The 15,820-nt window shown below is 45.0% G+C and overlaps 1 protein-coding gene across 1 annotated transcript; it reads right to left on the bottom strand.

Annotated features, from left to right (window-relative positions):
* Positions 1 to 3,781: 3,781 nt before the first annotated feature.
* Positions 3,782 to 12,928, bottom strand: EIF2B5 (eukaryotic translation initiation factor 2B subunit epsilon). Its single transcript, XM_061166694.1, has 16 exons — positions 12,684 to 12,928; positions 11,082 to 11,206; positions 10,085 to 10,270; positions 9,818 to 9,995; positions 9,648 to 9,728; positions 9,291 to 9,368; positions 8,449 to 8,761; positions 7,394 to 7,539; positions 7,033 to 7,174; positions 6,811 to 6,912; positions 6,382 to 6,489; positions 6,155 to 6,245; positions 5,720 to 5,843; positions 4,917 to 5,042; positions 4,373 to 4,483; positions 3,782 to 4,206 (listed from the first exon to the last, which is right to left on the bottom strand). Exons 1-16 carry the CDS (start codon positions 12,888 to 12,890, stop codon positions 4,147 to 4,149), a joined length of 2,178 nt encoding a protein of 725 aa, XP_061022677.1. The 5' UTR covers positions 12,891 to 12,928; the 3' UTR covers positions 3,782 to 4,146.
* Between the last annotated feature and the right edge of the window lie 2,892 nt (positions 12,929 to 15,820).

Genomic DNA, 15,820 nt, shown 5'->3' with positions numbered 1-15,820 from the left:
TCCTGGCATTAATCATTGCCTTGCTCTTTCATTTGCTTTTTTATATAGTGTACTTATCATTAAGTCTTTCCACATAATCTAATAGCTTCTCAATTCATATTTTACTAATTCAATTAAATGTATTAGATAGCCCATCGGCTTTCTTTTCTGGACCCTTCCATTCCATTGCTCTGGTCCGCACTGCTGGCTGTCTCAGCTTGTGAACAGCTCTCATCCTTTTTTGCATCCTTCTCTGAACTCTCTTTACCTCTCCTCTGTGTTGGATCCGTTTCCTCAATTTACTCCTTGATAGTAGTAAACACATCCTTTGGTAGTTTCCCTTGAAAGCATGAGAGATAAAAATTTGGGGTGAACTATTATGGAAAAGAATCTGAAAAAATATATATATTAATATGTATAAAACTGAATGACTTTGCTATACACCTGAAACTAACACAACATTGTAAACCATCTATACTTCAATAAAAAGTTTTGAAAAAAAAATTTTTAATTGGGGAGAAATTTGAAAAGATGAGAGTATAATTCTGCATTGCAAGTATTAATAATTTTCCTTCAGAATTCTGAGTCATTCCATTGTCTTCTAGTTTCCAGTGTTGCTATTAAGTGATCAGTTTGATCTCTTAATTTGTACAGGACTTGTTTTTAACTCTCTTTGCAAGTCTTTAGGAAGTTCTCTTTATCCCTGGGGGCTCTCAAATTTCTTGGTGATATGCCTTGGTGCTACTCACTGTGCTAGGCATTGGGTGAGTACTTCCCAACTAGAAGTTCAACAATACTTTCTTGAATTATTTAGTAACATCACTACCATTTTTTTCCTGTTGTTTCTGCAACTCCTGCTAGATGTTGCACCTTCTGGATTGATCCTTTTTTCTCCTTTATCATCCACTTTATTTTTAAATGATTTCACCTTTTTGCAATATTTCTTAACATTATTTCCAACCTTTCCCCTATCTCATCATACAGGTAAAATATTCACAATTAAAAGTTTAGTAAGTATATAAGCATGGACATAGTATAATCTCCCTCCTATTTGGTTTTGTACTCCTCCAGTTTTCCAGTAGGAAAAAAATCATTTACCTATTTTTTTAATTTCCAAGAGTTCTTTTGTTCTCCAACTTTTCCTTTTCATACCATTTATTCAAAGACACAATATCTTCCTGAGCTTTGAGAATTATAACATTTTCATCTCTTAAGTTTTCAGAAAGTTACTTTGTGAATTCCTTGGTTTCAATTTTCTGTTTGTTTTGATCTCTATCTTTCATGTTGCAAGGTTCCTCAAATGTCTGGTGGCCCTTAATGGTCTATTCACATTTAAGAGTGAAATACTAAAAAACTAATTCTAAGTTCTGTCCATGTATCAGTTCAGTTCAGTTCAGTCGCTGAGTCATGTCCGACTCTTTGCGACCCCATGAATCGCATCATGCCAGGCCTCCCCGTCCATCACCAATTCCGAGTTTACTCAAACTCATGCCCATCAAGTTGGTGATGCCATCCAGCCATCTCATCCTGTTGTCCCCTTCTCCTCCTGCCCCAATCCATCCCAGCATCTGGGTCTTTTCCAATGAGTCAACTCTTCGCATGATGTATAGGGTTTATTAAATAACCAGGGTGATGAGTGTATCATCATCACTGTAGGGTGATGAGTGGGGGAAAGATGGATTTCTTTTTTTCTTGAAACAGAAATGTGTATTTGTGGGCCTTTTGTCTGTAATTGTTTTAGCCTAGGGGCTATGTCAATTGTGCTCACCTTCAGAGCCCTGCTACTCATATACTTTCACTTTATCTCTCATTTTCAATCTAGCCCCTCACTCTCATCCCCACCATGTCTCCTATTAAATCCAGAGGTTCTAAAGGTTTATACTTTCCCTGAGGTTCTGCGATTTCATGGTGCTATTTTTGTTGACTATGCTGGGCACTCACTGACTCTCATCAGTCTAGAAACTCATGACCTTTGGATTTAGGAAACCTTTATAAGTAGTTCTTTGAATTGCCTCCCCACCACTTCTCCAGAGACTAAAGTTCCCATTTCTCACAGAGAAGTAGGGGTAATCACTTGGTTGGATCAGATAAAGTAAGGACCTGGGGGGCTTTTTCTCATACACATCTCAGATTCCCCTCCCCCCCAACCCCAGTTCTCAGCCCCAATCTGTACCCCCTCTCCTGAGCCTCTTCTGGGTTCAGAAGGGCACACTGATTTGCCTCTTGTTAACGACCACCTCAGCAGGTAGAGTCCATCTCATTCTGCTCTGTTAGCTTACCTTCCACCTTTCCATTTACTTTTTTCCCCAAATGTTGATGTCTCTCCTTCATTGCTGCCACCTTGTTTTCCTTGTCATAGAGTCACGTGCTTTTTTCGAAGAATTCCTCTGTTGACATTTGAAAGGGGTTTTGGAGGGAGTAACAAGCCCATGTGTTCAATCTGCCATACTCAAGTGGAAACCCTTTGCTTTGCTTATAATGTTCCCTTCTACTTTTTTTTTTAAAGGCCACTCAGGTGTCACAATCCTATAAGCCTTCTCCCTAAGCACCCAAACTAGAAGGAATATCTTCCTTCTAAAAAGTTCTACAGGCCACTTCTGATCTCTGCCACCCACTAGGTATAAATTAGAGGTATTCTACAGTTATTTGTACTTAACTGCCCCTATGAGGTTCATTTGTAACCTTCACATGCTCTCTAGTCACTAGGTCCTGTATTTGACAAAGAAGAAACTGAGATTTACTGAATAAGAAAATAAATTTAAGCCAAATCCTAACCACCCTGTTTTCCCCTCTTCAGAAACACTGAGTAATGCCCCTTCACACTCCTGAACACAGTTCAGTATCCTCTTCCTCAGCTTACTCCTTTCTACCCAATTGAAATGAAGAAAGGCAACCATTTTATCTGATATCCAAGAGGGCCACTTGTTACCAGAGACATCTGCCAGAGTTAAGTGTTAACAGAGTTAGGATTATAGGAAAGCAACAAAGAACTGAACAAGATAAAACAGAAGGGCATGTCTCACGGTCCAAGTTAAAGCAGACAATATTGGAACCTGAGAAACTCCAGCTATAGAGTCTAATAACAAATCCTTGCTCTATCAATTACTACTTATGGGACCTCTATGAACTTTAGACTCATCAGAAAATGGGGATAAGACCTACTTCATAGGGCTGATGTGAAGATTAACTAAAATAACATGTATTAGGGGACTGCCCATTTCAGATTCCTCCTCTGTTCTTAAGAATATCCATTGGTGGCCTGAGGTTGTATTTGCATCTGGGGGGAATTTCCCTTCACTGAGACACTGAAAATGGTGAACGAAAAAGAATTCTGGACGAGGCTCAAGTCCTTAGTTTTATCCCCCAAGATTCATGAGATCTTGAGAAAATTCCCTTATTTTGAAGATGAAGGGTAGCCCTGTTTCCCTGACAGTGGTACTGGATTAACTGGACAGAGCATGTGATGGACTGGCAGGTGGTTAATGGACTTTACATATGGTTGGTATCATCACCCTCTGAAGAAGAGTGTTTGGACTAGGACTCTCTATGGAACCTGGTTCAGGCACACCACTCCAGGACCACAAATTGGTCCACAAAGGCTGGAAAAGAATCTAGCCCCTCCACTATCATGACCATGGCAATAGTCAGCTAGCGAGGCACCACAGTACCATCTAGTGGCCACAACACCCCTCTTCTCCCTCTCCACCAGGTGGTTAAGGAAAGGCTACCACATCAGAGGTTGAGAACTCTTTGGTCACCTACATCAATGGCTGATCAGTCAGAGTTGGAGAGAAACCAAATATACCCCTCTCTCTGTTTTTTTAATATTAACAAATACAAGCAGCAGAGAGGGCCAACTGTTCTCTGCTATTCCCTGAGGGGAAACCAGAGCACAAAACTGTTCCTCTGGCCTTCCTCTAACTGCAGGGCCTGCTTAGCTCCTCCTTAGGCAGAGCTGTTATCCAGCCCAACTTCCCTCACCCCGACTCCCCAGTCAGATGGGAGGCACATGGTTGCTGATGGTGGGAAGAATACTGTAGTTCCAGCCTCTGCTCCAGCCTCAGTTCAGATGGTGGTCACTCATCCTTTTGAACTAGTCTCTCACTTGTCCTGGCCCAGAAACCTTGAAGGTAATCAACAACACCCACAGCAGCAGGCAGTGTGACTTCAGTCATCTTCAGATGACTCCTCTTCTGCCTCTTTTAGCCACTGGATGAACCTCTGCAGCTGTAAGGAAGCAGAGTGGAGAGCTACTGAGGGAGACGCACATAACCCTCCTGTTCTCCTTGGTGGTTAAACAACCAGAGGCCCAGGGACCAACCACCTGGAGTCTGAGGCCAGGAGCCAGGGAACCAGAAAACCACTGCGGTGACAGGAGGGCAGCCTGACTCACCTGCTGGTTCTTGCGCAACTGCTGGCCTTTGTCAGTTACCTCCCTTTGGGTGAACCAGCTCAGAATTGTTTCCTCAGCCAGGATCTCCAGTTGGTAGAAAGCCATCAGTACCTACAGAAGGCCAGCAGAGGAGGTCTCAGGGGCCTTGCAGGGTTGAAGATACAATGGATAACAGAGGAAGAGGCAATAAGATAATCCTACCAGAGGTGCCTTCCTACCAGGCCCTCACCTGCCTCCTACACACTGTGTAGTCTCCTCCAAAATAGACAAGAGTGAGCTGTTCACTCTGATACTGGGACAGGTCTGACTTCTGTAACCATTGTTGGACAGTGCTCCACACATTCCCAGGACAACCTCCAAATGACTGCCTTACTAGCTTGGCTCCAAGCTGTACTATCCCAGCATGAGCACAACACTACAGGTGGATGAAGCTATTAACCAAACTCCATATGGATTCATGTCAGTCTCTCCTGTGTCTCCATGGAGGTCACCAAAGCCTGTTTCAAAGTAAATGCAGGACTATGTGGCTTGGGGTGGTATTCACCTTGGCCATGGAAGTGCTAAGAGCTTCATGCTCCAAAAAGAAGTCCTCAATGGCTGCCAAAGATTCCAAATGATCAGCGGCGCGCTTTATGTAGTTCCTAAAGACAGGGCTCCAGGCCTTGACCAACTGTGGGAAAGAGGAGAAGCTGCAATAAACTCCTGAGCATGCACCTAGACCTGGACAATAAAGAGAATCAATAATGATAACATGGGTCTTTCAAGACAAGAGGTGGTTGCCTGGTCTAGTGGTTAGGATTTGGCACTTTCGCTGCCATGACCTGGGTTCAATCCCTGATCATGGAACTGAGATCCCGCAAATCACAAAATTAAAAATTAAAAAAGACGAGAGAGATTATACAGGCTCTGTGGAATTATGTCAGAGGCATCTGGGAGCTGCTGGCAGGACTGGGGAAAAAGAAATTTCCAAGGGAAGGTGAAGGGGGTCAGATACTGCAGGCTGCCTCAAAATATCTGTTCCCAGTCTAAACGTTCACCTTATTCTGGGTCAGATCATTTTCAGTCAGACAGCAGGACAATCCAGTCCATTCTGGGTGTGCCTTTGGGGTCTAGCACCACCTAAATACTGGAATCTCAAAGGCCACTCATTACTGAAACTAACTTGATTCCCCTGAACAGCCAAACCTGCTCTAGAACCCAATCTGTGTCCAGAGGCAAGGAGAAAGGAACCATAAATAACATATATCCCATAAGACCTTCTATTCCTGATTTCCCTTAAAGTCAAGCCCCCAAAATGTATTCCTGTCTCCACTCAACCCCTTGTACCCAGCCTCAATCTTTGCTTACGGGAATCAACAGGGCGCAATAGCGGTTTGGGTCTAGTGGGGAATCCATTTGTTGCAGTGGGAACTCCAGGACCACATGGCTCAGTACTTGCATCACTTCCTTCAGGCTTATGTTGTAGGCATACCTGTGGGGAGACTGGGGTGACACCAGGGCCTTCACTGGCCCTTTCAGCATACTGTAGGACTATGACTTTGGCAGGACATTGAGGAAGAGGAAGTCAGATGCAACATGGAAAGGGAGGATTTTGGAAGGAAGAAGTCTATGCTGAGGCTAGAATAATGTTCTCCCTGTTTCAAATGCGACCAGCCTTGTCCAGTTGGGATGTCAAGGAACACATTCCTATTTGGGGAAGAATCAGGAGAGAACCTCCACCACCTGGGATTACCCCGAGTGGATTACCCCGAGGTGATGAGAACAGGGAGGGGCTGCTCTTACTTGAGAGAGTTTATCTCTAGGACTAGATTGTCACAAGAAATGTTCTCCTCCTTGCCCCGCTGTAGTGTTCCCAGGACTTCATTCTGAAACACTGAAATCAAAGCAAGAGTAAGTTCATGGGCCGATATTACTCCAGGATGCTTTAAGTCATCCAGTCCTCACTTTATGCCCAACCAAACCGGAGGTTTTCCTCTTTTGTCCCAGACACTGCTCCCCTGGCCACATACCTTTGATGTCATCCATCTGTGGGGAGCCTGCCCGGCTGTCTAGTTCTTCAGAATCCATACTTCGCTCACTTTCAGTTTCACTCTCTTCTTCCATGTTGATTTTGAGTCCTGGGAGTCCAGAAGGGGTGAGAAAAAAGAAAACGAGAGAGCCACTGACAGAGAGCAATATATCTGCTCTGTCTGCATGAATACATTAATGAACAAGCAGTCTGATTCTGATCCCCTGGTGAAGAAAATGGCAACTCCCTCCAGTATTTTTGCCTGGAGAATCCTATGGACAGAGAAGCCTGGCAGGCTACAGTCCATGGGGCCATAAGAGTCAGACACGACTTAGGGACTAAACCACTGCCAGTCTGATTCTGAAGTGTTTAAACTCCCTCAAGATAATCTGATTTAGATGGTGGGTGGCAGGAATGAGGCCTAGCTCACCCCATAGATTCTGCCGTAGTTCCTCCTCTTCCTCCATGTTCATGTCTGCAGCTTTCCAGAGGTAGCCCTGGCCTGCAACTCCGACTTCTGCTGGATTGTAACCTGGAAAAGACACTGATCTTTAGCAAGGGCCCAAGAGAAGCACCAACCCCTTAGGAGGAAACACTGGTATTTCTATGGGGCAGAGACACATAGATGCCCCACACCTGCTGAGTCTCACACCTTTCAGCTTCATTTTCTCCTTTTCTTGGTCAGCCCCAGAATCATCACTGAACTGACCATCATCCTCATCATCCTCTGCATCTGGAGGGTGCAAAGAGATCACCGAGCCCTCAGGCAGCGTGATATCTGGGCCTACTACCACCTGGAGGAGAAATAAGGAATGGGTGGCACAGATCCATTAATGTGTGGGAAAAGTACTCCCAGCAAAGGAGAGTGACTTTACCTAGCCAAGTAGAAAGCAAATGAAACCACTGGATTGGGAATTTCAATTCAGGCTGGATTTGGTGGACATAGGCACTTTCTGGCTCAGCATAACCACCACTCAGCTCATGGCCTATGTGCCATGTGGAGCAGGTCTTACCTGGGAAGTGAGGACACAGCGAGGCTTCAGTGTAACATTTTCCTTGACCTCAGCATTGTCACAGAGCAGAGACTGATGAATCTGTGCTCTAGCAGCCACTCGGACACCCTGCCATAGGAAGGCCTGGTCCAGCACCACATTATCACCTGGCTCAGGATAGGAAAGACTCCTGGTCACCCACGGCTCCAATTACAGACCAGACCACTTCTCAGACCATTTGTGGAGAATGGGGCTGACTGACACCAGCAGAGCTCCCATCCAGCTCTACTACTCCATCCCCAAATCACCATATATTCCCTCTCCCTCTCTAAGCTCAGGCCAGAGACCTGGAACATTGCTCAGCCTGACTATCTTCCACCAGGTTTACAACAATTTGACTATATACTGGACTTAAGAACCCGAGAACCTTTAAGATTTCTGGAGATCCCTTGAACTCAAGAACCTTATTAGAATCACACTCATGTCTAAAAGTAGAACCAAATTATTCTACCTCTTCTGGTACATTTTAAAGTCAGAATCTTATTGTGCTCTTAATGGGGTAGTTCCATTAGAAGGATCACTTTCTTATAGCTAAAGTGAGTTATTAAGAGTATAAAGAACACTAGACTTGGAATCAAGTCTCTGCATTGCGTCTTATGAGCCATGACCTTGGGGGAGGACAACCACTTTTAGCCTTTTTGATTATCTCTAAAACTTATCTATAAATAATACCTACCTCATAAGGTTTTTGTGAGGATTAAATGAAATAAAGTACGCAGAAGCCCTTTGTAAACTGCAATGTACTAAACAGGTGTTATTGCATGTTAATTATCCCAGTTGGTCCTGAATGTGAATACAGGGTACCCTGGAATGTGAAGAGTCACCCAATAATAGGCTCACAGACCACAGATTAAAAGTATCACTATTTTTACATCCCTGTTCCTTCCTTTATTAAGGCAGCCATTCTAGTTCCTTATTCTCAGGGACTATCCCTCTGTATCCTTTTCTGGACTCATGGGGTTCCCCCAAGTTCCTGTTCCTAGGATGACCAGCTTGACCTCCCTACCTATACTCACCAATGTGACAGCCAGGGCCAATGACACTGTTAGTGATGGAGCAATTGCTGCCAATGACAGTGCCAGAGCCTAAGAGCACATTTTCCTCCAGGATGCTGCCATGGCCCAGGCTGACCTCAGACCCTCGGTAGATGTTATGTCGGGAGTGAGTGCAGCTCTGGGCTGTGCTGTCAGTGAAGTTAGCCTCTGGGGTGAGAGGGTAGACCCATCGGCGGATGACATCCGCACAGACAGCAGCATACATGTGTAGGTTGGAGACCCGGGCACCATATTCCTTAGTTGTCACATGCATGTGGATCTGGTTTCCTAAGATCTAAGTGCAGGGAAAAAAAGAGAGGTCACCCAAGCAAGCAAGACAGAAAGAACATCCCCCAGTATAATTCTCTTCTAACTTCCTGAAACTCCCCACTGCTTCTTAGTGTCACAGCCAAGTGGCCTGAGACTTTTCTCTGTACTGCTTCCCTCTCACCTCCAGCTATTTTCCTTCCAGCTCAATAAAATATAAGGCGAGACCAAAAGTCCCCCCACCTACCCAAGGGAAAACAAACTTTCACATTATGTGTAATGGTGGATAGTCATGTTTTTAGCAATCAATTTGTTGATTTTGAGATTTTTTTTAACACATCACTGGTGGTCAGATGGTATTGGGGATCTGCCAAAAACAAAAAATGAATCTGCTGCTTTTGTGTGTCAGTAGGGTCTACTGTCCCTGAAGTTGGTTAAAATAAAAAAGCAAATGAAGAAAGAGAGGAAAAAAGAGGGGGGGTGGGGAAACCAAAAGTTATCAGCGCGAGATAATGTTACAGCCCTCTTCTAAAAAGGCACTGGGAGCCTTTTATTACCTCCTCATTTACTAACAGGCCTCGCACAAAGTCATCTCGTGTTTGGTAGTCGAAGTTGTCTGTAAATAGCTGAGCAACCTGTGTGGAGAAGTCAGAGGGGGCTAAGGTTAAGTACTACTCTCTGGAAGCAAACATAGCCCCCTGGAGACATAGCAGATACTATGACAGCAGGACATGGGCCAGAATCCCAAAAAAGTCTGCCAATGAGCTATTGGGGTCAAGATGACAACACCTCTTTGCTATAGAGCAGATAAGAGAGAGAGGGAGAAGAAATATACCTTCGCCACTTAAGGGGGTGGTAATATACCCTCGGAGTTTTACTCTGTGGATATGCAGCCTTTGCTCTGAGGAGCTCACCTGAGGAGAGCAGATGCTGATATGACAATCAAGTAAATCATAGCGAATCTCCACTCCATCTCCACTGCCCTGGAACAAGCTCTGTGGGGAGAAGTTACAAGGACTTTAACTCATCTCTCCTGCTGAAGCTTGTCACCTTCCCACTTCAAGGACCCCAGATAACCACATACCAAAGGGAAAGAAAAACGTCGGAGGCCTTGGGTCTTCTGGAAATGGAGCACCTGATTTGTGGCACTATCCACAGCCACTACCACGTTGTCCTCCTGACAACGAGTTGGGTGGCTGGGGGATGACTCCTTGAAGATCATCGTCATCACAGATACATTTTTTTCTAGCTTCCGCCTTAACCTATAAAGGACAGAAAGGAGATCTGTAAAACAGCAGTCCTAGGGCTCTGTTGGTCCCAAACCCCACCTCTACTGTTTTCCCATCCTGACCTGTGTTCTTCCAGGGCTCTGGTAATATTGATGTTTGAGATGACATCCCCATACACCAGAAGGAAGTCAGAGCGCACCAAGGCCTTAGCATCAACATCACGGAGAACATCCCCCAGTGATCTATACAGCTCTGATGTAATTATTCGAACCACATTGAGAGATGTTGGGCGGCACCACTTGGATTTCCTAAGGGAAGGGAGGGGTGAGGGGAATGAATAAACCAAACATAAAGATCATGCAGAGCTTCCCTATTCCCCTGCCATTCAACATTCACACTCCTTTGCTGTGATTTTTTGGAGTTTCTGCCAGCGTCCTCAACTTCAAAGAGATTAATGAACTATAATTAATGGTTTCAGTATAGTGTCACCAATCTTGTTTTATGGGTTAGAGAAGCATGGCTATTTCCTCTCCATTCCCTGACTCATCCCCAAACATGGATTTGAACTAAAAATGCAGCTGAGACTTAGGTTATTCGAAGTATTCTAGGGACAAACTTTTGTCTTAAAGCTCATATCAAATTCAGGAGCTGTCTGATGGAGATCATGCTAATCCTAGTCTTTATTTCCTAAGCTTCCCTAAATCCTGAGAGTCACTCTTTTTCAAGAAGATTTCACTCAACATTTGTTAAGTGTTTACTATGTGCTTGGTACTAAGCTAGGTACCAGGAATACAAAGATGAGGAAGAGTTCAACATTTAGAAGCTCAGTGGAAAAACAAAGATGTTACTCTTGTAACTGGCATATTGGAGCCACCAAATAAAAAGCAAAACTCACTGGGACTAAACTTTATGAGATTCAGAAAAAATTCAAATGCTGTTCTTTAATCTTTGTCACAGTTTCAGCTGCTCACCTCCTAAGTGAAGAGAATGCCCTTAGACCTTATGATGGGATACAAATAGACACATTTTTCTCCCTCATGATTTCCCCTTAGTTACATTCATTCTAAGGAAACCAGGGAAAAATGGTGAAACATGGAAAGAAAAGTTGCAGAGCCTTACAGTAAATGTTCCTTGATTTGAGCAGCTTTCCAGCAACAAAAGACAAAGGTTTCCTGTACGCCTGTGGCAGTCAGAAATTCCAGAGTGTAGTCAATTAGTGCCACATTGGCCAGGGGCAAGAGGACCTGGAGGGTAAGAGACAAAAAAAAGTCTGAAGACTTGTTTTCTGTGAGGATCCTCTGAGAACCATTCTTTCTCCCACTTCAACCACAATTTCACTCCTCTGTCAGAATTTTCAAACACTAGTTTCATCTTCCCTATTTAAAAGTAATCAGGCTCCTGCCTTTGATGTTCATGGCATGCTCTAAACATGAGTCTGCAGTGCTTAGTTGTTCAGTCATGTCCAATGTCCAACTCTTTGCAACCCCATGGACTGCAGCCCACCAGGCTCCTCTGGCCAAGGGGATTCTCCAGGCAAGAAAACTGGGAATGGGTTACCATGCCCTCCTCTAGGGAATCTTTACAACCCAGGGATCGAACGCAGGTCTCCCACATTGCAGGCAGATTCTTTACCATCTGAGCCACCAGGGAAGTCCAAGAATACATACCCAAGGGAGTGGGTAGCATATCCCTTATCCAGGGGAATTTCCCCACCCAGGAATGAAACCGAGATCTCCTGCATTGCAGGCAGATTCTTTACCAGCTGAGCTATTCGGGAAGCCCAAACATGAGTCTAATGTGTTGCAATCTGGATACAGAAAGCATGGGATCTACTTGCTTAGCATCAGACAGAGCTGATACAGAACAGACAACTCTGATTTCTAATACTAGAAATCAGTCATACCTCCAGAAACTTAAAACACCACTAAGGCCTTTTTCCCTGTAAGATTTCCTTCCTTGATCTCTTTCTAACAGCCAGGGGCCAGCCATCCCAATCAACTGCCCAAAACAAATAGCCAGTTAGACTATTTGGAGGTGGGGTGGGGAGTCAAAGACGGTTTTCACTGAACCGAATGTAAGTCCTTTTCTTTGAAATGGGGACTGCTGAGGAACCCAGCAATCACTAGGAGCAGCTCAGTCCAATTACCCAGTGTCTAGACAATACAGGGGATTCTGGCAACCAGCCACTGAACCCGTTCTGTTCTCCTTGTGACAGATGGCACTGACTGTCATCAAAACCCGGAAAGAAAAAAAGCACACTGTACAAGATCCAAAACAGCTGTTACTATGGGGATCAGACCAGTCTGCTCCTTTTTAAGGCACAGGACCTCCCTTTTGGAGGCAAAAGAAGGTGACATTCTCTTTCACCTAAGAATCTCTTTTTTCCTCTGCATAAAAGCGGCGCAGCCTCCTCTTGAGGCACTGAATCCTCGTGTGAAGGCTTCTCACAAGCATTGGTCCGAGGTTAGTCCTGCGGGCCTCCCAAACCTGGAGGCGAACAGCACTACGCGTGCCCCAATCTGCCAGCCACTCACTTGGTCAGGCAGTCATCAAGGCTTTTGACGGTCTCTCCGCCTTCCTCCTAACCAGGTAAACCCGATTTCTGGGAAAGAGAGTAGGAACAAGTCTTTCCAGAGGCCGCCTCACCACACAGCTGAAAGTATAACTTGCTCTAGCCCTGCCACCTCAAGGCCCTCCGGCAGCTCTCGAGCGCGTCCTCACCCGAGGCTGATCCTTGGAGATGGGGAAGAAGCGGCGGTTGAAGCTGTCGGCCACCAGAACTGCTTGTAGGGGAGGCGGCGGTTCCTCCTCCGCCCCTCTGGCTGCCCCACCGCTGCCGCTGCCGCCACCGCCTCCCGGTCCGCCGCCGCCGCGCTTGTTGACCCGAATGGCCAAGGCATCAGGCGGCGCCACCACAGTGGCCGCCATCTTCTCTCACGGCCACCACTTCCGCACGGAAACTGACACGGCACGCAGTAAGGGACAAAAAGATCCAGCACTCGAAATGTGAAGGAGCAGCGAAAGGAGGGAGGGAGGGGCCGAGGGCAGAAGAATGCGCATGCGTCTCCCCTAGGTCTGCCTAAGGGATGAGCTGAGAGGCAGAGAGGAGTAGGGCCCAGCGGAGCGGGTGGCGGCCAGTTGAGCCACCCGGGCGGCGAGGAGGGGTTTTATGGGGTGCAAGTGTTGCCGCCATCATTTGTTCCCTAGCAAACTGATGTTCTTAGGGGATAATGAGACTCGTACTCTCTGCGAAGCGGCTCTCGATGTGTAATCTCCACTCCGTGCTTGCGTGCTAAATCACTTCAGTCGTGTCCAATTCTTTGCGACCCTATAGACTGTAACCTTCCAGGCTTCTCTGTCCATGGGAATTCTCCAGGCAAGAGTACTGGATTGGTTGCCATGCCCTCCTTCAGGGGATCTTCCACACCCAGGGATCGAACCTGCGTCACCTGTGTCCTGCTTCGGCAGGCGGGTTCTTTATCACCAGCTCCCAGCACATTAAACATTGTGGTCCTCCATTTTCTTTCTCCTCACCTAATGTGAGCCGGTACCTTGGGGAGTCCAGACCGAGTAAGACATTCCTTACCCTCAGGGCACTCACAAGTCTACATAAATACAGAACGTGGAATAGTAGGGAGAGTGGTAATTCTATTAATATTAAGCGCTGATTGTGGCTGGGAATAATAAAAGCATTATCGCACTTAGTTCGTCATACGTCTCTGTGAGAACGTTTTATTCATTCGTTCAACAAACATTTTTTGAAGTCTCGGTGGACCCCACTGGATTAAGTGGAAAAACTGGTGTTGGAACCCGATCAGTGTGAGATTATAGCTCCATAATCTTTCTGCCAAATTATGTGTGGCTAAAATTTTATTCTTTTATGACGTCTTCATTTATTCAGTCTGTCGGCATTTGTTGAAACCCTACTCTGTGTCTTAATCAGATTGGAAATAAATTTGGAACCAAGAACTGTATAAAGTTGAGCTGGACGTAAACCGCAAGATTGGAGTCTTGAGAGGTGCGGCACCCTGAGGGAACGAGGCCGTGACTGCGGTGCATCAGCCAGGCCTGCCGAAGTGCGGGACCTTGGGGACACAGTGGAAGTGGGGTGAGGCAGCTTGAGTGTCTTTTGGTTGGAAGGAGCTTTCCAGCAAGGCAGCGCGCTCCTTCAACATGAGAACTATTGGTGTTTCACCATGTGGCAAAGTTTCTGCAAGGGTCTTTACCACCCGTGGCCGCGTTGCATGTCGGGATTCGGAGTTCCAACGGCTGAGATTTGTTTCCTCGCAGCGGCTGTGGCTTGGCCCGCGTTCCTCAGGAACACTCCTCGTGGGTCTAGTGGGCCTTGTCATTTCTTCCCTCTACCAGTTAGTGACGGTGCTGAATGAAAACTATTTCTTCAGAATTTTGGAAAATTTAGCTTGGAGAAGAAAAGGCAGATGGCAACTCAGTAAATGTTTTCAATGAAGTGAGTATACATTGCAGAAGATGTTTGACCATCCTACAAACCCACAGGAAGAAAGAGAAAAGAGGGGTGAGTAAATAAACAGGATGCACACACAAGATTGTGTGCGGGTGTGATGAGGGTATGGAAAGTCCAATTGTAGAAAATTTTAAATGACTTCAGACACTTCAGAAAGTGCTGGCTCAAAAGGTAAAGAATCCGCCTGCAATGCAGGAGACGCGAGTTCGATCCGTGGGTGGGGAAGATCCCCTGGCGAAGGAAATGGCAACCGACTTCAGTATATTTGCCTGGAGAGTCCCATGGACAGAGAAGCCTGGCAAGCTACAGTCCATGAGGTCACAGAGAGTCAGATAAGACTGATGGAGGAACACTTTCACCTCAGAAAGTGTGAGTGGTTAAATCCAGGCCTTGTAATTCTATAGACCGGTAGCTGGATAGATAAGGTTTTAACAGATGTCTCTTACAGAGACTCTTTCTTGACCTGTTGATTTTTTCTTCTTTTTTTTTTGCTTCCAAAACTTAACAACAACAGAACAAAAATGGGCAAAAGACTTGAATGGGCATTTCTCGAAAAAAGTTATACAAATGGCCAGCAAGCACATGAAAGGTGTTTAGCATGATTAATCATTGTGTGCTGTGCTGTGCTTAGTCACTCAGTCGTGTTGGACTCTTTGCAAGCCCATGGACTGTAGCCTGCCAGGCTCCTCTCTTCATGGGGATTCTCCAAGCAAGAATACTGAAGTGGGTTGCCATGCCCTCCTCGATTAGTCATTTAGTAAGTTCAAATCAAGACTAAATGAAATATCACCTCATACTCGTTAGGATTATTGTTATTAAAACAAACAAACAAACAAACCCAGAAAATAAGAGGCATTAGTGAGGTTGTGGAGAAATTGGAATCTTTATATACTATTGGTGGAAATGTAAAGTGGTGCAGGTTCTATGGAAAACAGTATGGTGGTTCTTCAAAAAATGAAACATACAATTACTATGTTTCCAGCAATTCTACATCTCCGATATATACCCCAAAAAAGTGAAAAAAGGGACTCAGATATATATATATATATATATAGATAGATATATATAGATAGATATATAGATATATATTCATGTTCATAGCAGCATTATTTATTCATGATAGTTAAAACGTGGAAGCAACCCAAGTGAATGAATAGATAAACAAAAGGTGCTGTATATATACAGTAGAATATGATTCAGCCTTAAAAAGGAAGGAAATTCTGACATATGCTACAAGGTAGATGAAACTCCATTGTGGACATTATGCTTTGTGAAATAAGTCAGAAAAAAGACAAATACTATAGAATTCCATTTATATGAGATACTTAGAGTAGTCAAAATCATATAAACAGATAGCAGAATGGTTGGGGCTAAG

The sequence above is a fragment of the Dama dama genome, chromosome 19 (assembly GCF_033118175.1).
Source record: "Dama dama isolate Ldn47 chromosome 19, ASM3311817v1, whole genome shotgun sequence".
Classification (NCBI taxonomy): domain Eukaryota; kingdom Metazoa; phylum Chordata; class Mammalia; order Artiodactyla; family Cervidae; genus Dama; species Dama dama.
The sequence above is the reverse complement of the archived record's forward strand: the minus strand, read 5'-3'. Positions and strand labels throughout refer to the sequence as shown.